The sequence below is a fragment of the Moschus berezovskii genome, chromosome 20 (assembly GCF_049115385.1).
Source record: "Moschus berezovskii isolate FMDL1 chromosome 20, NW_MosBer_1.0, whole genome shotgun sequence".
In the NCBI taxonomy this organism is placed as follows: Eukaryota; Metazoa; Chordata; class Mammalia; order Artiodactyla; family Moschidae; genus Moschus; species Moschus berezovskii.
In genome coordinates this window covers 58,519,607-58,535,303 of record NC_142479.1, presented here as the reverse complement: position 1 = coordinate 58,535,303, position 15,697 = coordinate 58,519,607, and the positions used below count along the sequence as shown (strand labels likewise).

The window sequence follows — 15,697 nt, the reverse complement described above, 5'->3', positions numbered from 1 at the left end:
ACTGTAATTCTTTATAATCTGTGTGTGTGTGTGTGTACATGTACGTGCAGTCATGTGTATGAATGTATTTAGGAGATATGTTAATGTGCATTTTAGGTTACAAATTCTTTATGTACCACAGGCTACATATGATAAAGGACTCTAATTCACAGCACAAACATTCCCAAAGGTGTTTGGAATCTCAGTGACAGGTCAGATTCCTTCTTGCTGCTGAGACAGAGACTCCTCTTAGCAGCTGAGGTAGGGATCTGGTCGGTCACTGCTTAGGTAGAAAAATGTGTTTCTCACCACTCTGCTGCAGTGGGGGCTTCAGTACCAAAGTGGAAGATCTCAGTGTGCTGAGTGGAGGAATGTCCCAGAGAACAAGATACAGGACCTTGCTTCTCACTACTTCACAGGTTTCTTTCTACCACAGCATCAGGAGGCTTCACTTCTCTCTGGGATGGTGATGGGCAACCTTTCTTTTCCTCTCAGGAAGAGGGAAAGAACTTGTTCTAAATATTGGAGCTGCAGCAGTGGTTGGGTAGGAGATGTGCTGATCGTGTTCTGATTGGAGTCTGGTTTGTAATCAGATACTTCCTTCCCTAACTTTTTTTTAAAAAAATGTATTTTATATTGGAGTATAGTTGCTTAACAATGTTGTGTTAGTTACAAGTGTACCACAGAGTGGTTCAGTTATCCGTATACATGTATTTATTCTTTTTCATATTATTTACCCATTTAGGATATTACAGAGTATTGAGCAGAGTTCCCTGTAGGTCCTTGTTGGTTACTATTTTAAACTTTTTATTTTGTAGTAGGGTATAGCCGATTAACAATGTTGTGATAATTTCATGTGAACAGCGAAGGCACTCATCCATACATACACACATATTCATTCTCCTCCAAACTCCCCTCCCAGGCTGCCATATAACATTGAACAGAGTTCTATGAGCTATACAGCAGGCCCTTGTTGGTTATCCATTTTAAATGTAGCAGTGTGTACATCTCCATCCCAAATTACCTAACTATTCCTTTCCCCTGTTCTTCCCTCCAGAAACCATAAGCTCATTCTCTAAGTTTGCAAGTCTGTTTCTGTTTTGTAAATAAGTTCATTTGTGTCATTTAACTCCAATACTTTGGCCACCTCATGCGACGAGTTGACTCACTGGAAAAGACTCTGATGCTGGGAAGGATTGGGGGTGGGAGGAGAAGGGGACGACAGAGAATGAGATGGCTGGATGGCATCACTGACTCAATGGACATGAGTTTGAGTGAACTCCGGGAGTTGGTGATGGACAGGGAAGCCTGGTGTGCTGTGCTTCATGGGGTTGCAAAGAGTCGGACACGACTGAGCGACTGAACTGAACTGAACATATAAGCAATATCATATTTGTCTTTCTCTGTCTGGCTTACTTAGTATGATAATCTCCAAGTTTATCCATGTTGCTGCAAATGTCATTATTTCATTCTTTTTAACAGCTGAATAATATTCCATTGTATTTATGTACCACATCTTCTTTATCCATTCATCTATCAGTGGACATTTTGGTTGCATCCATGTATACAGTGCTGCAATGAATGTTGGATATATCCTTTCAAACCAGGTTTTTCTCTGATATATGCCCAGGAGTAGGATTGCTGGGTCATATGGTAGCTCTAGTTTTAGTTTCTTAAGGAACCTGAATATTGTTTTCCATAGTGGCTGTGACCAATTTATAGTACCACCAGCAGTTTAGTAGGGTTCCCTTTTCTCCACACTCTCTCCAGTATTTATTGTTTGTAGACTTTTTGATGATGGTCATTCTGACTGATGTGAGGTGATATCTCATTGTAGTTTTGATTTGCATTTCTCAATAAACTGTGGAAAATTCTGAAAGAGATGGGAATACCAGACCATCTGACCTGTCTCTTGAGAAACCTGTATGCAGGTCAGGAAGCAACAGTTAGAACTGGACATGGAACAACAGACTGGTTCCAAATAGGAAAAGGAGTACGTCAAGGCTGTATATTGTCACCCTGCTTATTTAACTTATATGCAGAGTACATCATGAGAAACGCTGGGCTGGAGGAAGCACAAGCTGGAATCAAGATTGCCGGGAGAAATATCAATAACCTCAGATATGCAGATGACACCAGCCTTATGGCAGAAAGTGAGGAAGAATTAAAGAGCCTCTTTATGAAAGTAAAGGAGGAGAGTGAAAAAGTTGGCTTAAAGCTCAATATTCAGAAAACAAAGATCATGGCATCCGGTCCCATCACTTCATGGCAAATAGATGGGGAAACAGTGGACACAGTGGCTGACTTTATTTTTCTGGGCTCCAAAATCACTGCAGATGGTGACTGCAGGCATGAAATTAAAAGATGCTTACTCCTTGGAAGGAAAGTTTTGACCAACCTAGATAGCATAATAAAAAGCAGAGACATTACTTTGTCAACAATGTCTGTCTAGTCAAAGCTATGGTTTTTCCAGTGGTCATGTATGGATGTGAGAGTTGGACTATAAACAAGACTGAGTGCCAAAGAATTGATGCTTTTGAACTGCGGTGTTGGAGAAGACTCCTGAGAGTCCCTTGGACTGCAAGGAGATCCAACCAGTCCATCCTAAAGATCAGTCCTGGGTGTTCATTGGAGGGACTGATGTTGAAGCTGAAACTCCAATACTTTGGCCACCTGATGAGAAGAGCTGTCTCATTTGACAAGACCCTTATGCTGGGAAAGATTGAGGGCAGGAGGAGAAGGGGACGACAGAGGATGAGATGGTTGGATGGCATCACCGACTCAATGGACATGGGTTTGGGTGGACTCTGGGAGTTGGTGATGGACAGGGAGGCCTGGTGTGCTGTGGTTCATGGGGTCACAAAGAGTCAGACACAACTGAGTGACTGAACTGAACTGAATGATTAACAGTGTTGAGCATCTTCTCATGTGCTTCTTGGCCATCTGTATGCCTTCTTTGGAGAAATTTCTATTTAGGTCTCCTGCTTATTTTTTGATTGGGTTGATTTTTTAAAAATTTATTTATTTTTGGTTGTGCTGGGTCTTCATTGCTGCACAAGCTTTTCTCTAGTTGAGGAAAACAGGGGCTACTCTTGTTGTGGTACACAGGCTTCTTCTTGTGGTGGCTTCTCTTGTTGCTGAGCACAGGCTCTAGGATGTGTGGGCTTCAGTAATTGCAGCAGATGGGCTCAGTAGTTGCTGCTTCCGGGCTCTACAACACAGGCTCAACAGCTGTGGTGCGTGGGCTTAGCTGCTCTGTTGGGCTTAGCTGCTCTGTGGCATATGGGATCTTCCTGGATCAGGGATAAAACCTGTGTCTCCTGCATTGACAGGTGGTTTCTTTACCACTGAGCCACCAGGGAAGTGCAGGGTTGTTTGTTTTTTAGATGTTGAGCCACTTGTACTTCCTCTCCTCGTCTTGAATCCATCCATCCACAATGTTCTCACTTGCCTCTGAATATAGAATAATGTTTGTTTCTTTCAGTGTAGTTTAATTCCTACCAGGTTCTTTAAGACTCATCTTTCTTTTCTTTCAAAGGAATCCCTACAGACTTGATGGCTCTTGTGTGGTCCTCAAACCAGCAGCAGCAGCACTGGGAACTTCCTAGAAATATAAATTATTGGGCCTCACATAAACCTCCTGAATCAGAAACCCTGGAGTCCAGTGATGTGGTTTGACAAGTGCTCCACATAATCTTGATGCATGCCCAAGTTTGAAAACTGCTCTTCTAGTCTACACTTTCCCTTCCTTGAAACTCTAATCTTTGTCTGATAATTATATATCAGGTTATGTTTACAACTGTTTCCTTTCTTCCCTTCTTCCCTTCTTGCTTTCCTTCCTTTTTTCCTATTTCAATCTTTCTTCACTAACACAGGTTTTCCTTAACTATCTCTTGATCTTTGTATGTCTATTCCTACTTAAGAGTGAGAATAAATATTCTTTAAGGCCAACTGGAGGCTCTTTGGTGTGGTGGGTCTTATTTAGTAGGAAATTAACTGTCAGGTTGACTCACTGGAAAAGACTCTGATGCTGGGAAAGGTTGGGGGCGGGAGGAGAAGGGGATGACAGAGAATGAGATGGCTGGATGGCATCACTGACTCTGTGGACGTGAGTTTGAGTGAACTCCGGGAGTTGGTGATGGACAGGGAGGCCTGGCGTTCTGTGATTCATGGGGTCGCGGAGAGTCGGACACGACTGAGCGACTGAACTGAACTGAACTGGTTGGAGCGTTGTTTCATTAAGGGTCTTTTAATTTTGGTTGTCTGGGTTTTTTCTCTCTGTGGTCCTCTAATATTTTATCTGGTATAAAAGTCTAGCTGTTAATGGGATTTAGGGAAGGGGAAGGTGGTTGGTAGAGTCTCACCATTCAGTAAGTGGACTTTCATATAATCCTGTTTTCACTGATACCCTCATCCTCAGTTATGTCTGATCTCCCTGAGCCCAAACAATCTTTTGGTCCAACCTCTTCAGAGAGTTAACTGCCAAGCAGTTACCTGGTTGTGTGGGATGAGAGAGAGGAATCTAAGGGTCAACCTGCTTCTCAATGCTACTTTAAACTAGTGTTTCTATTTTGGGCTCCCTACACCTCTGCTGCCTTTAGAGGTTCCTAGTGTCTCAATTCCTGAGTGTTTCAAGTGTTCTGCAGTGAGAACTGGCTTGCTTCTTGACCTTCTCTACTGAAGCCATTCAAGTGTCAGCTTCTTCTGATCTCACTAGCCTGTAAACAGTCATTCATTTCCTGTTCAGCTTCCAATTATGTTGATATCATTTTTCAGCTCTTCTTCCTGTTTTTATGCCTTCTAAAATGCTTTTACTATAATTTTAGTGCAATTTCAGAAGGGAGAAAAAGTTAAAACATGCACTTATTCTAGTTTATTTAATGTGACTGCTATTTTTTAACCCTCTAAAACTTGGCTTCCTTCCCATCATCCTTTTGGAACTGAAGTTCACTTATGATTTCTTAAACCACCAAAGCTAATTCCATCCATTCAGTTCTCATTTTACCTGGCCTCACTTTAGTATTTAATACTGGTGTAAAACCTATCCTGGAATTTCTCTGTGACCTTGGTTTCTCGATTCCTTACTATCCTGATTCTCTTCTGTTTTTTCAATTTGGCTGTGCTGGGTCTTAGTTGCAGCATGTGGGATCTTCGTTGCCATGTATGTGAGGATTAAACTAGATAATATGTATATTCTATGCTTATATACATAGTTGAAAGTGAAAGTGTTAGTCGCATAGTCATGTCCGACTCTTGCAACTCCACGAAATGTAGCCTGCCAGGCTCTTCTGTCCATGAAATTCAGGCAAGAATACTGGAGTGGGTAGCCATTGCTTTCTCCAGGGGATTTTCCCAACCCAGGTATCCAACCCAGGTCTTCTGCACTGCAGGTAAACTCTTTACCTTCTGAGCCACCAGGGAAGCCCATATACATAACACATAATGATAATAGTTAACATTCATCGAGGTCTTATATTTGCTAAGCACTGTACCTGCATTACCAGATGTCCTTACAATTGCCCTATAATTGTGTTACAGGTATTATTATTCTCATTCTACAGATGAGGAAACTGAGGCTGAGAGGTTAAGAATGTGATACATTTGTGTACCAATATCAGGGATTTAATAAAACTGTATTTGACTTGGAATGAAGTGTAGAATGGTGCGTACCCTCTGTTCTACATCTGATCGAGGTGTGGGACAGTATAAAGAGATTACCTGTTGAGGAGCAGAGGATATTTTACATTGTTGGTGGTATTCTGTATTTTTAAATCTCTTTAAGTGGGATAGTAGAATGCTTTGAAAGAATAATGTTTTTCAAAGTAGAATGCTTTGAAAAGACTGATAATGGCAACATTTAATTTTTGCAATACCATGATGGAACCATATTGAGGAAATGTATCTTCAGTGACATTTGCTGGAATAAACACATTTGGGTATGAGAATGTTTCCTTACCCTATTCTAAAGTCTAATTTTGGCTCTGCTCCAGTCCAAATACTACTTTGGGAGGTATGACATTGCTGTCCTTTGTCCCAAAGGACTTTTTCAGAGCTCCTGAGAGATCCAGTGTGAATGGGAGTATCTTATATTCAAACTCAGTTTCCAAGCTCACCCCAAATCATTCCAGAACAGTCTTATTCCTCTGCAATTTTCTAGCCCAGAGTAGGAGAAGCTGAACTTTTTTTTTTTTTTGGTCATGTTGCTGGGCTTGCAAGAACTCAGTTCCCTTATCAGGGATTTAACCTGGGTCACCGCACTGAAAGCCTAGAATCTTAATCACCAGGCCACCAGGGAACTTCCAAAGCTGAACTTTCTGGGCTATCTTAGGCTCTCAGTGGGGTCCTGAGATGGTCTGAATCAGCCTTGCAGTTTCAGAACTAGGCAGTGCTGTGAGGTCTCATGTTTTGGCACATGAGTAGCTAGCTGCCTGTACACCGTATCCTTGTTTTGGGGCAGGTCTGTGGAGATGTTAGGATGTCAGGGAGAGGCAGTTGCCTTGTAAAAATCCTCCTAAGTGTTGCTGAGGTCATTTTTGTTCCTTTGCCACCTACCTTACTATTTCCGATATTGCCTTTTTGGGTAAGGCTGAAGTCTCTATGAGCTTTGATAGGATTTCAAACAACAGGATCCCTGGGTTGCCAGCTAAATCTAAACAGGTCTCCTTTTCTGGAACTACGGAGGGGAAAAAAAAAAAGATTCAAAATGCCTTCTGAAAAAAAATTATCATAAAAAGTGTTAAAGTGACAGTCATTTTACTGTACACACAACATTAAAACCAAGTCAAAAACTAAAGAATTATAAACAAACATTCAAAGTCTGTTCTGTTTCGCAGGAAGGTCATTTTGATTACTGAACAGACAAAATAATCATGGGATTTAAAATGAAATATTTTTAGTTCAGTGACTTTTAAGTAAATGTAGGAATACATTTAACATAAACATGAATTATGTGTTAAGGACTATTGTTCTGTTTGTCTATGAAAAGGAACTGTTGATAAACATAACTCTGGTGTGCAGGCAAACCCTTGTTACCATAGTGATACTTGAAACAGTAACTTCTGTTTATACTAAGACAGTTCATAGCTTATGAAAGGATGTCTTTTTTAAAACTGTAGACAGTATCTGGAATTTGGAATGTATTTATCTGGAAAACATGATATGAATAAGGTCAGATTTCCCAAGGCAGCTTGTTAAACTCGTAAACAAACCATAAGAGAACTAATAGCAATAATTTGAGTGTATTTCCAAGTTGTTTAAACCTTGTGTGAGAACATGTTCTGGAACCTCCAGCAGACTCTCCTGCTCTCACACTGAGGGCAGAGGTTTATTGGGGTGAGGAAGATTTTTTCAGGAACAGTGAACTATCTATACCCAAATATGCATGAAAGAGACAGCATTTTTCTAAAAATATATGAAGTGAAAGTGTTGGTCGCTTAGCGCATGGACTGTAGCCCATCAGGCTCCTTTGTCCATGGAATTCTCCAGGCAAGAATACTGGAGTGGGTTGCCATTTCCTCCTCCAGGGGGTCTTCCCAACTCAGGGGTCGATCCCAGGTCTCCTGCATTGCAGGCAGATTCTTTACTGCCTGAGCCACTGGGGAAGCCCCAAACATTTAGAGTGCTAGATGTATACATTTTTCTTTTGTAAGAGTACTTCCCAAAATAGCACATGCATTTGGTAAAGAATTAAAGTAATATAAAGTGTTGGTTGCTCAGTCGTGTCCATTTCTGCAAGTCCATGGACCATAGCCTGCCAGGCTCCTCTGTCCGTGGAATTCTCCAGGCAAGAATACTGGAGTGGTATATAAATATAAAAGGTGACCAAAATTTTCTACACCACTGCTTGACTGTTCTCACTTAAGTCCAAAAAGCAGTGTCTCCTGCAGAAGGACTTGATGGATTTAAGTTAAAATTCTAAAACTGTATCAATTTCCTTAGCAAAATTTGTTTTAAGAGAAGCAGTACAAAAGGAAATCACATCCCAGACTACACCTGCCTGACTGGAGGTCTAAAGGAACAATATTTACTATGCAGTGAATTGCAACTACCCCACTGCCATCTATTCAGCAACATACTTACCCACAGCCTTAAGGAAGCGGTTCTTATCTGTTAGCACCTTTAAAAAGTCTGAGAAGTTCACCTTCCCATCCTCTGCAACAGAGATCCAAGGATCAGAACAAGGCTATATTCACCTTCCCATTTCACATCCATCTCTATATTTTATTATTAGGCTATTCCTGAATTGTACCCCTTTCCTCTAAAATTAAAGGATAACAAGTGCTATTAGAGTGTGTTTCAATGAAAGGATAAAAATTTGGGCAGAGTTAGTGGAAACAAGTGACACTTTAATTAAATGGTTACTGAATCCCATGAAGGGTGCTGCTGATTGAGTGGGACACTGGCAGATGAGTGGGGTGTGGTGGGAAAAGGTACTGTGCTGAATACTTATTCCACACAACATACCAGCTTGGGCTACTAATCACTAGTATTCAAAGAAAACACTACTTACATGCTTTAAAAAATATCAGTAAAAGTGCTGTGGCATTTAAGATTCAATATAGGTGGCTCTAGTGATGGAAGGAAGATTTGTACCATTATGATTCAAACAGAAACAAAGGGCTTGGATATCCTTGGTAATGCAGGCAGATATGGTAGAGGATTCTGGGAAGGAAACCAGACCTAAGTATCTTGATATAAGAGAAGTCACTTTAGGCCTAAGCCATTTTGTCATCTAAATCTGGCCACAGTGCTTGTCCTTGTAGAAGAATATGCTATACTCTAGTGAAGTGAGTGAAAGTCAGTCATGTCTGATTCTTTGTGACTCCATGGACCATTCAGTCCATGGAATTCTCCAGGTCAGAATACTGGAGTGGGTAGCCTTTCCATTCTCCAGGGGTTATTCCCAACCCAGGGATAGAACCCAAGTCTCCTGCATTGCAGCAATTCTTTACCAGATGAGTTACATAGTTAATTTTTTTAAAGGAATGAAGAATATAAGAACAAACAGGTATTACCAGGAGATAATGTATCAGTTGTAAAGACTCCCAGTTCAGTTTCTAAGGTGAAGATTAGCCCGAAGCACATTCTTGAGCTGTTTTGCAGGATCCAAACCCCCTCGAGCTCTAAACCAACAGACTACCTAGAACCTCAGGATGGTAGATGCTGATCTTTGCTGACCATCATGACCTCCATCAACTAGAGCCTAGGCTCTCTTTGACCTTTGCCCCAATTCTATGCTGCATTCTCCTTTGCTCAAGCCCCTCCATGAATAGGTATGCAACCTTAGCTTAAAAACCTCTCCAGTATTGCAGTTGGGGAGAAATTGCTTGGGAAATATCCTCAGTGTTCTTTTTACTTATTGCAAGTAATGAATCCTCCCTTCTTCTGCTCTTAGGCTTGGTTGTGTCTTTTGGCTCAACACTCAGTAAGAGGTGAGTCCACTTTTTGAGTAACAGTAACAGGTTATTTTTGAAATTGTCAATGTCTTTCTGTTATTTCAAGGTACTCTCCAAAATGTATACTATGAGAGGTAATCTGAATTTGATATTAAATACAACAGTCACTTTTGGTTTCCACACAGGCTTTTTCAAAAACTAGCCCATTTTGTAGCTTTAATTCAATTTCATAACTTGTACACATACCTCACTGATAACTCTAAAGAGAAACACATATATGTACTTTTGGCAAATAAATGAGGCTTACTTCTCATGTTTATATAGTTTGAGAAAAAATGTATTTATAAAAATCTTCTATAAAAATGACAAGTCAAAGTACTCACGATCAATATCAGCACATCTTAATTCATTATAGACATCGTGCTTCATTAGATTCATTCCCAACTTAGCTAAAGTGCACATTATTCCATGTAAATCAATACAGCCAGTTTTATCCTTGTTAAAGAAATTGTAGGCATCCTGGAAAGCTGGGGAAATAGAATTAAGTTAGGACAGTTATTGGAGAAGGCAATGGCACCCCACTCCAGTACTGTTGCCTAGAAAATCCCATGGATGGAGGAGCCTGGTAGGCTGCAGTCCATGGGGTCGCTAAGGGTCGGAAACGACTGAGTGACTTCACTTTCACTTTTCACTCTCACACATTGGAGAAGGAAATGGCAACCCACTCCAGTGTTCTTGCCTGCAGAATCCCAGGGATGGGGGAGCCTGGTGGGCTTCCATCTATGGGGTCACACAGAGTCGGACACAACTGAAGTGACTTAGCAGCAGCAGCAGCAGCAGCAGGACAGTTATTTAAGAATAAACACATAATCTAATGGAATTGGGACAAACAACAGTGTTGATTGGAGGTCATGTTCTGAAAACACATTTAGAGAAATCTGTGTACTTAACAGGCATTTCTTATAAAAAACAGTGTCCTTCCATGAGATTTGAACTAGATTAAACTACTTGGTGAAAAAGCAAAACGTAGGCAAAAATGGCTTTTGAAAAATGTTCACAACCTAATTCCTGGACCCTGTGAATGTATTACTTTACATGATAGAAGGGATTTTGCAGATGTAATTACTGTAGATTATCCTGGATTATCTATCCAGGATATGAAGCAAGACAGATGTGGCAGAAGTGAGAGATTCAAAGCAGCTGAATTTGACAGGTTGTTGCTGGTTTGAAGATGGAGAGGGCAGGTGATGTGGAATTCAGGTAGACTTAAGGGACTGAGAGAGACTCCTGGGTATCAGCCAGCAAGGAAGTTGGGACCTGAGCTGCATGACTGCAAGGAACTGCATTCTGCCAAAAACCTGAACAAGCCGCTAAGTGGATGCTCCTCCAGAGCCTCCATATAAAAAGCCAGGCTGGCCAACACCTTCATTTTGGCCTTGTAAGACCCCAGCAAAGAGGAACCAGGAGAGCCCATCTGACTTCTGACTTACATAGAACTGTGAGGTCTGAATGTTCTGTACAGACTCAAAGTGCTTTCAAAGAAATACTCAAGGCATTAACTGGAGTCAAAATTAGGTATATATTTTCTAAAATTAGTAAAGTGTTAGTTGTTCTGTCCTGTTTGACTCTTTGAGACCCCATGGACTGTAGCTCGCCAGGCTCCTCTGTCCATGGAATTCTCCAGGCAAGAGTACTGGAGGGGATTGCCACTGCCCTCTTCAGGCAATCTTCCCAACCCAGGGATCAAACTCAGGTCTCCAGCCTTGCTGGCGGACTTTATACCGTCTGACCCACCAGGAAAGCCCAAAATTAGTAAAGTGAAGTTGCTCAGTCGTGTCCGACTCTTTGCGACCCCATAGACTGTAGCCTACCAGGTTCCTCTGTCCATGGGATTTTCCAGGCAATAGTACTGGAGTGGATTGCCATTTCCTTCTCTAGGGGATCTTCCCAACCCAGGGCTCAAACCCAGGTCTCTAGCATTGTAGACAGACGTTTTACTGTCTAAGCCAATCCAGAACAAGGTAGTTCCTAAGTGGCACCAGAATGAAAGATTTCATATTGCATTCAAGTTTTAGTGCCTCTATGTACAAGAGTGATTAATTCTATGGAAATTACTGCTCTATAGTTATGTGAAAAATTAACATCTTCCTCCTTTGATATAAGGTAGGCTTCTCAAGGGCTGGAACTATCTCTGATATGTTTCTTTTTTTTTCTCCCAGTATTTCTGGCATGTAGTAGGCATTCATGAAGCTTAATCAATAAATACTTACTACATGCCTTCTATGTGCCAGGTGCTGCTCTAAGTGCCTAGGATACATTAGTGCACTAAACAAAGATTCTGCCCTTATACAAATGTAATAAATAGGTAAGTTAGAGAGCGTGTTAGAAGGTGGGAAGTGCTATGGGAAAAAAAAGTAACACAGGGTTGGGGGTTTGGGATTTCTAGGGATTGAAGGATAGGTTGCTTTTATTAAAAGGTAAGATTTGAGCAAAGACTTGAAAGGTGAGAGAATGGGTATCTAGAGGAAGGGAAGAGCAGACTAGGCAGAGGGAAGAGCTGGAGCAAAGATCCTAGGGGAATGGGCCCAGCACATTCCAGGAACAGCAAGGATGCTAGTGTGGCTGGAGCAGAGTGAGCAAGAGAAAAGGAGTAGGAGAGGTCAGAGAGGTGATGTTATGTGTGGTTATGTTTAAAATTTTATTTTCGATTTTATTTCAGATTGGTTCTAGATGTAAAGTGAGCACAGAGAGTTCCTGTCGATTCCTGTATCATTAACATCTAACATTACTGTAGTAAATTTGTCACATCATGAAGCCAACACTGGTGTAATACTAGTAACTAAACTGCGCACATTATTTGGATTTTACTGGTTCTTCCCTCCACTATTCTCCTGTTCCAGGATCCTGTCCACATTACATTATTACATTTAGTGGTCATGTTTTTTTGGCTTCTTCTCTGTAACAGTTTATCAGTCTTTCCTTTTTTTTTTCTGACACTCTTGCCAGTTTTGAGGAGTGTTATTCAGGTGTTTTGTGGAAGTCCTTCAATTTGGGTTTTTCTGCTGTTTTTCTCATGGTTAGCCTGAGATTATGGGTTTGGGGAAGGAAAACCATAGAAGTGAAGTGGTGTTCTCATCATTATGTCAAGGCTATCAACATGGCTTATCATTGATGAGGTAATGTTTGTCAGGTTCTTCCAGTGTAAATTTCTTTCCTTTCTTTTTCATACTCTACTCTTTGGAAGCAAGTCGCTAAGGGTAGTCCAGGTTAAAGGGACAGAGGGCCCAGGGGAATGGGGAATTAAGCTCCACCTCCTGGAAGAGGTAGTATCTATTAATACATTATTTAGATTTCTTTTGTAAGAGAGATTGGTATCTTCTTCATTTAAAAAACTCAATCATTTATTTTGTCATTCAGTTCAGTTCAGTTCAGTAGCTCAGTCGTGTCCGACTCTTTGAGACCCCATGAATTGCACCATGCCAGGCCTCCCTGTCCATCACCAACTCCCGGAGTTCACTCAAACTCATGTGCATTGAGTCGGTGATACCATCCAGCCATCTCATCCTCTGTCGTCCCCTTCTCCTACTGCCCCTAATCCCTCCCAGCATAAGGATCTTTACCAATGAGTCAACTCTTTGCATGAGGTGGCCAAAGTATTGGAGTTTCAGCTTTAGCATCAGTCCTTTCAATGAATATTCAGGACTGATTTCCTTTAGGATGGACGGGTTGGATCTCCTTGCAGTCCAAGGGACTCTCAAGAGTCATTTCCAACACCACAGTTCAAAAGCATCAATTCTTCGGCGATCAGCTTTCTTCACAATCCAACCCTCACGTCCATACATGACCACTGGAAAAACCATAGCCTTGACTAGGCAGACCTTTGTTGGCAAAGTAATGTCTCTCCTTTTTAATATGCTATCTAGGTTGGTCATAACTTTCCTCCCAAGGAGTAAGCGTTTTTTAATTTCATGGCTGCAATCACCATCTGCAGTGATTTTGGAGCCCAGAAAAATAGTCTGAAACTGTTTCCACTGTTTCCCCATATATTAGGGACATCAATTTTTTTTTATGCTTTGAGTTATAATCCAATACTATTCATTTTTATTGCTCAAATTGTTCCAGCTCTGGCTGTTGTGAGCTCTTCAAGGTTGGTTTCTGTATCCCTTTGACATGCTCCTGTTCTTTTGTATTTTGAGCATCTCCTAACTTTCTGGCACTGCAAGATATTCCATGTTCATCTTGTATATTCTCCGTCCAAGCCCTCAAACCAGCCATTTGTCCAAGGAACTTTGGTTCTTTGACAGGAGATGACACTGGAAATCAAGATCTGGGTGCTAGGTATGCTTGTGGCTATGGAGGTGTCAGTGCTTCTGTCTTCTCAGCAAACAGAGCTAGCAAGTATATGCACTTATACTAACCCATGTACATACACATATCTCTAATTATTTCTTGATCTAACCATGTGCATCCATATTAAGCTAAACATGAGTTTATACTGACATCTCACTCTAATCCAGTTCCACTGTTTCACCTTAGCCTTCTCCCCTTGTTTATCTGAAACCTCTCACTCCAACAGAGAGAAACCTGGATCCCACCATCTGCTATTCAGTTACATATTCAACCTATGTATACATGTACAATAGTTTTAGAATTGTTCATCTATACCCCTATGTGGAGAAGGCAATGGCACTCCACTCCAGTACTCTTGCTGGAAAATCCCATGGACGGTGGAGCCTGGTGGCTGCCGTCTATGGGTCACACAGAGTCGTGTCCGACTCTGTGCCACCCCACAGACAGAAGCCCACCAGGCTCCCCCGTCCCTGGGATTCTCCAGGCAAGAACACTGGAGTGGGTTGCCATTTCCTTCTCCAAGGCATGAAAGTGAAAAGTGAAAATGAAGTCTCTCAGTCGTGTCCGACCCTTAGCGACCCCACGGACTGCAGCCTACCAGGCTCCTCCATCCATGGGATTTTCTAGGCAAGAGTACTGGAGTGGCTTGCCATTGCCTTCTCCGAGCAGCAGCAGCAGCAGCATACCCCTATGAAACAACTTGTTTCATAGTTGTTTATACTGGTTAGATGTTTATACTAACTAGCTGTTTCATACAAATTAGAGCATGGTTCTCATTACCTCGCATTTGTGAAGGGCTCAACTTCCCTTCTTTGTGCTGTAATTGACATGGCAGAAGTCCTGGTAAATCTTTATCCCTGAGGAAAGAGATGTGTATTGAAACCAGCAAATATTAGTTCCATTCATCAGTTTTTGCTGACTGGAGTGGATGTAAGTATCAAAATATATCGAGTCACACTACCTAAGGGACCTGTTACTGTCAATTGCCAATAGCTACAGGATGGGTAGTGATATTGGTCATGGAGGTCCTCTTCTGCCCTAGACTTGCCCATCACCCTAACCCCTTATAATTTTTTATTTCTTCCATTTTACAAGAGGAAAGCGAGGCTCAGAATGATTAAATAACTTGTCCTGAGTCAGAAAGATAATAAATGGAAGCCCTGGGATTCAAATCCAGGTTTATTTGACTCCAGTGCTGAAGAATATAAGCCTTAAATGATTCCTATTGTTAGAAATATAAGTTGTTTCAAATTTTTAATGTTTAAATAATCGTATTATGATGAATATACTTATAGCAAAACTTTTGCTTTCATGTTTATTCTACAACTTTGCCAAACTGTATTTTTACCAGCATATGGGGAGATAGCAGTATATTGATTTCTGCCGATCTCCCACCTCCCCTAGCTGCTCAGTGTCTCATGTCAACTGTATCTATTAACATCTCTCATCAAGAGAGAACAGTTCTGGAAAGTTTGGAACCCTGGATGACCTTTTGTTTCCTCATAAAATAAGATCTGAAAAAAAGGAGATTAATAGTTTGGGGATATTTTATATATGTCTGCAGTGATGTATTATTATTTTAGAAACATAAAAATGTATCATGCAAAATTACATTTTTAATAATATGGTCATTTAATAATAAATTTATAATAAACACAATTTTATGGATATATTTTATTTAAAATACATCTAGTTTTAAAAATTTTTGTATTTTTTAAAAATATATTTTTAATTGGAGGATAATTGCTTTACAACATTATGTTAGTTTCTGCTGAACAACTATGTGAATCTACCATAAGTATACATATATTCCCTCCCAACATTTAGTTTTGATACTAGTAGAATTAAAGGTTTTAAGAAATATGTAATCTCTTACTTTTTGTGCTTTACAATAATAAATTTAAAAATTAAAACTAGAAGAAATATCAACATGGAAGTTAGATTAAAAAATTATGGTTTATGAATTTAGTATC

General features: G+C 40.7%; 1 protein-coding gene across 4 annotated transcripts in view; it reads right to left on the bottom strand.

The window, feature by feature from the left end:
* EFCAB3 (EF-hand calcium binding domain 3) overlaps positions 1-15,697 on the bottom strand; it is a 52,302-nt gene that overhangs the window by 11,201 nt on the left and 25,404 nt on the right. For all 4 annotated transcript variants that reach the window (XM_088829191.1, XM_088829190.1, XM_088829192.1 and 1 more), the window contains 4 exons: positions 14,505-14,581; positions 9,758-9,901; positions 8,059-8,130; positions 6,532-6,652 (listed from right to left, as the gene is read on the bottom strand). In XM_088829191.1, coding sequence (XP_088685317.1) covers positions 6,532-6,652; positions 8,059-8,130; positions 9,758-9,901; positions 14,505-14,581 — 414 coding nt within the window. The remainder of the gene's footprint in view (positions 1-6,531; positions 6,653-8,058; positions 8,131-9,757; positions 9,902-14,504; positions 14,582-15,697) is intronic.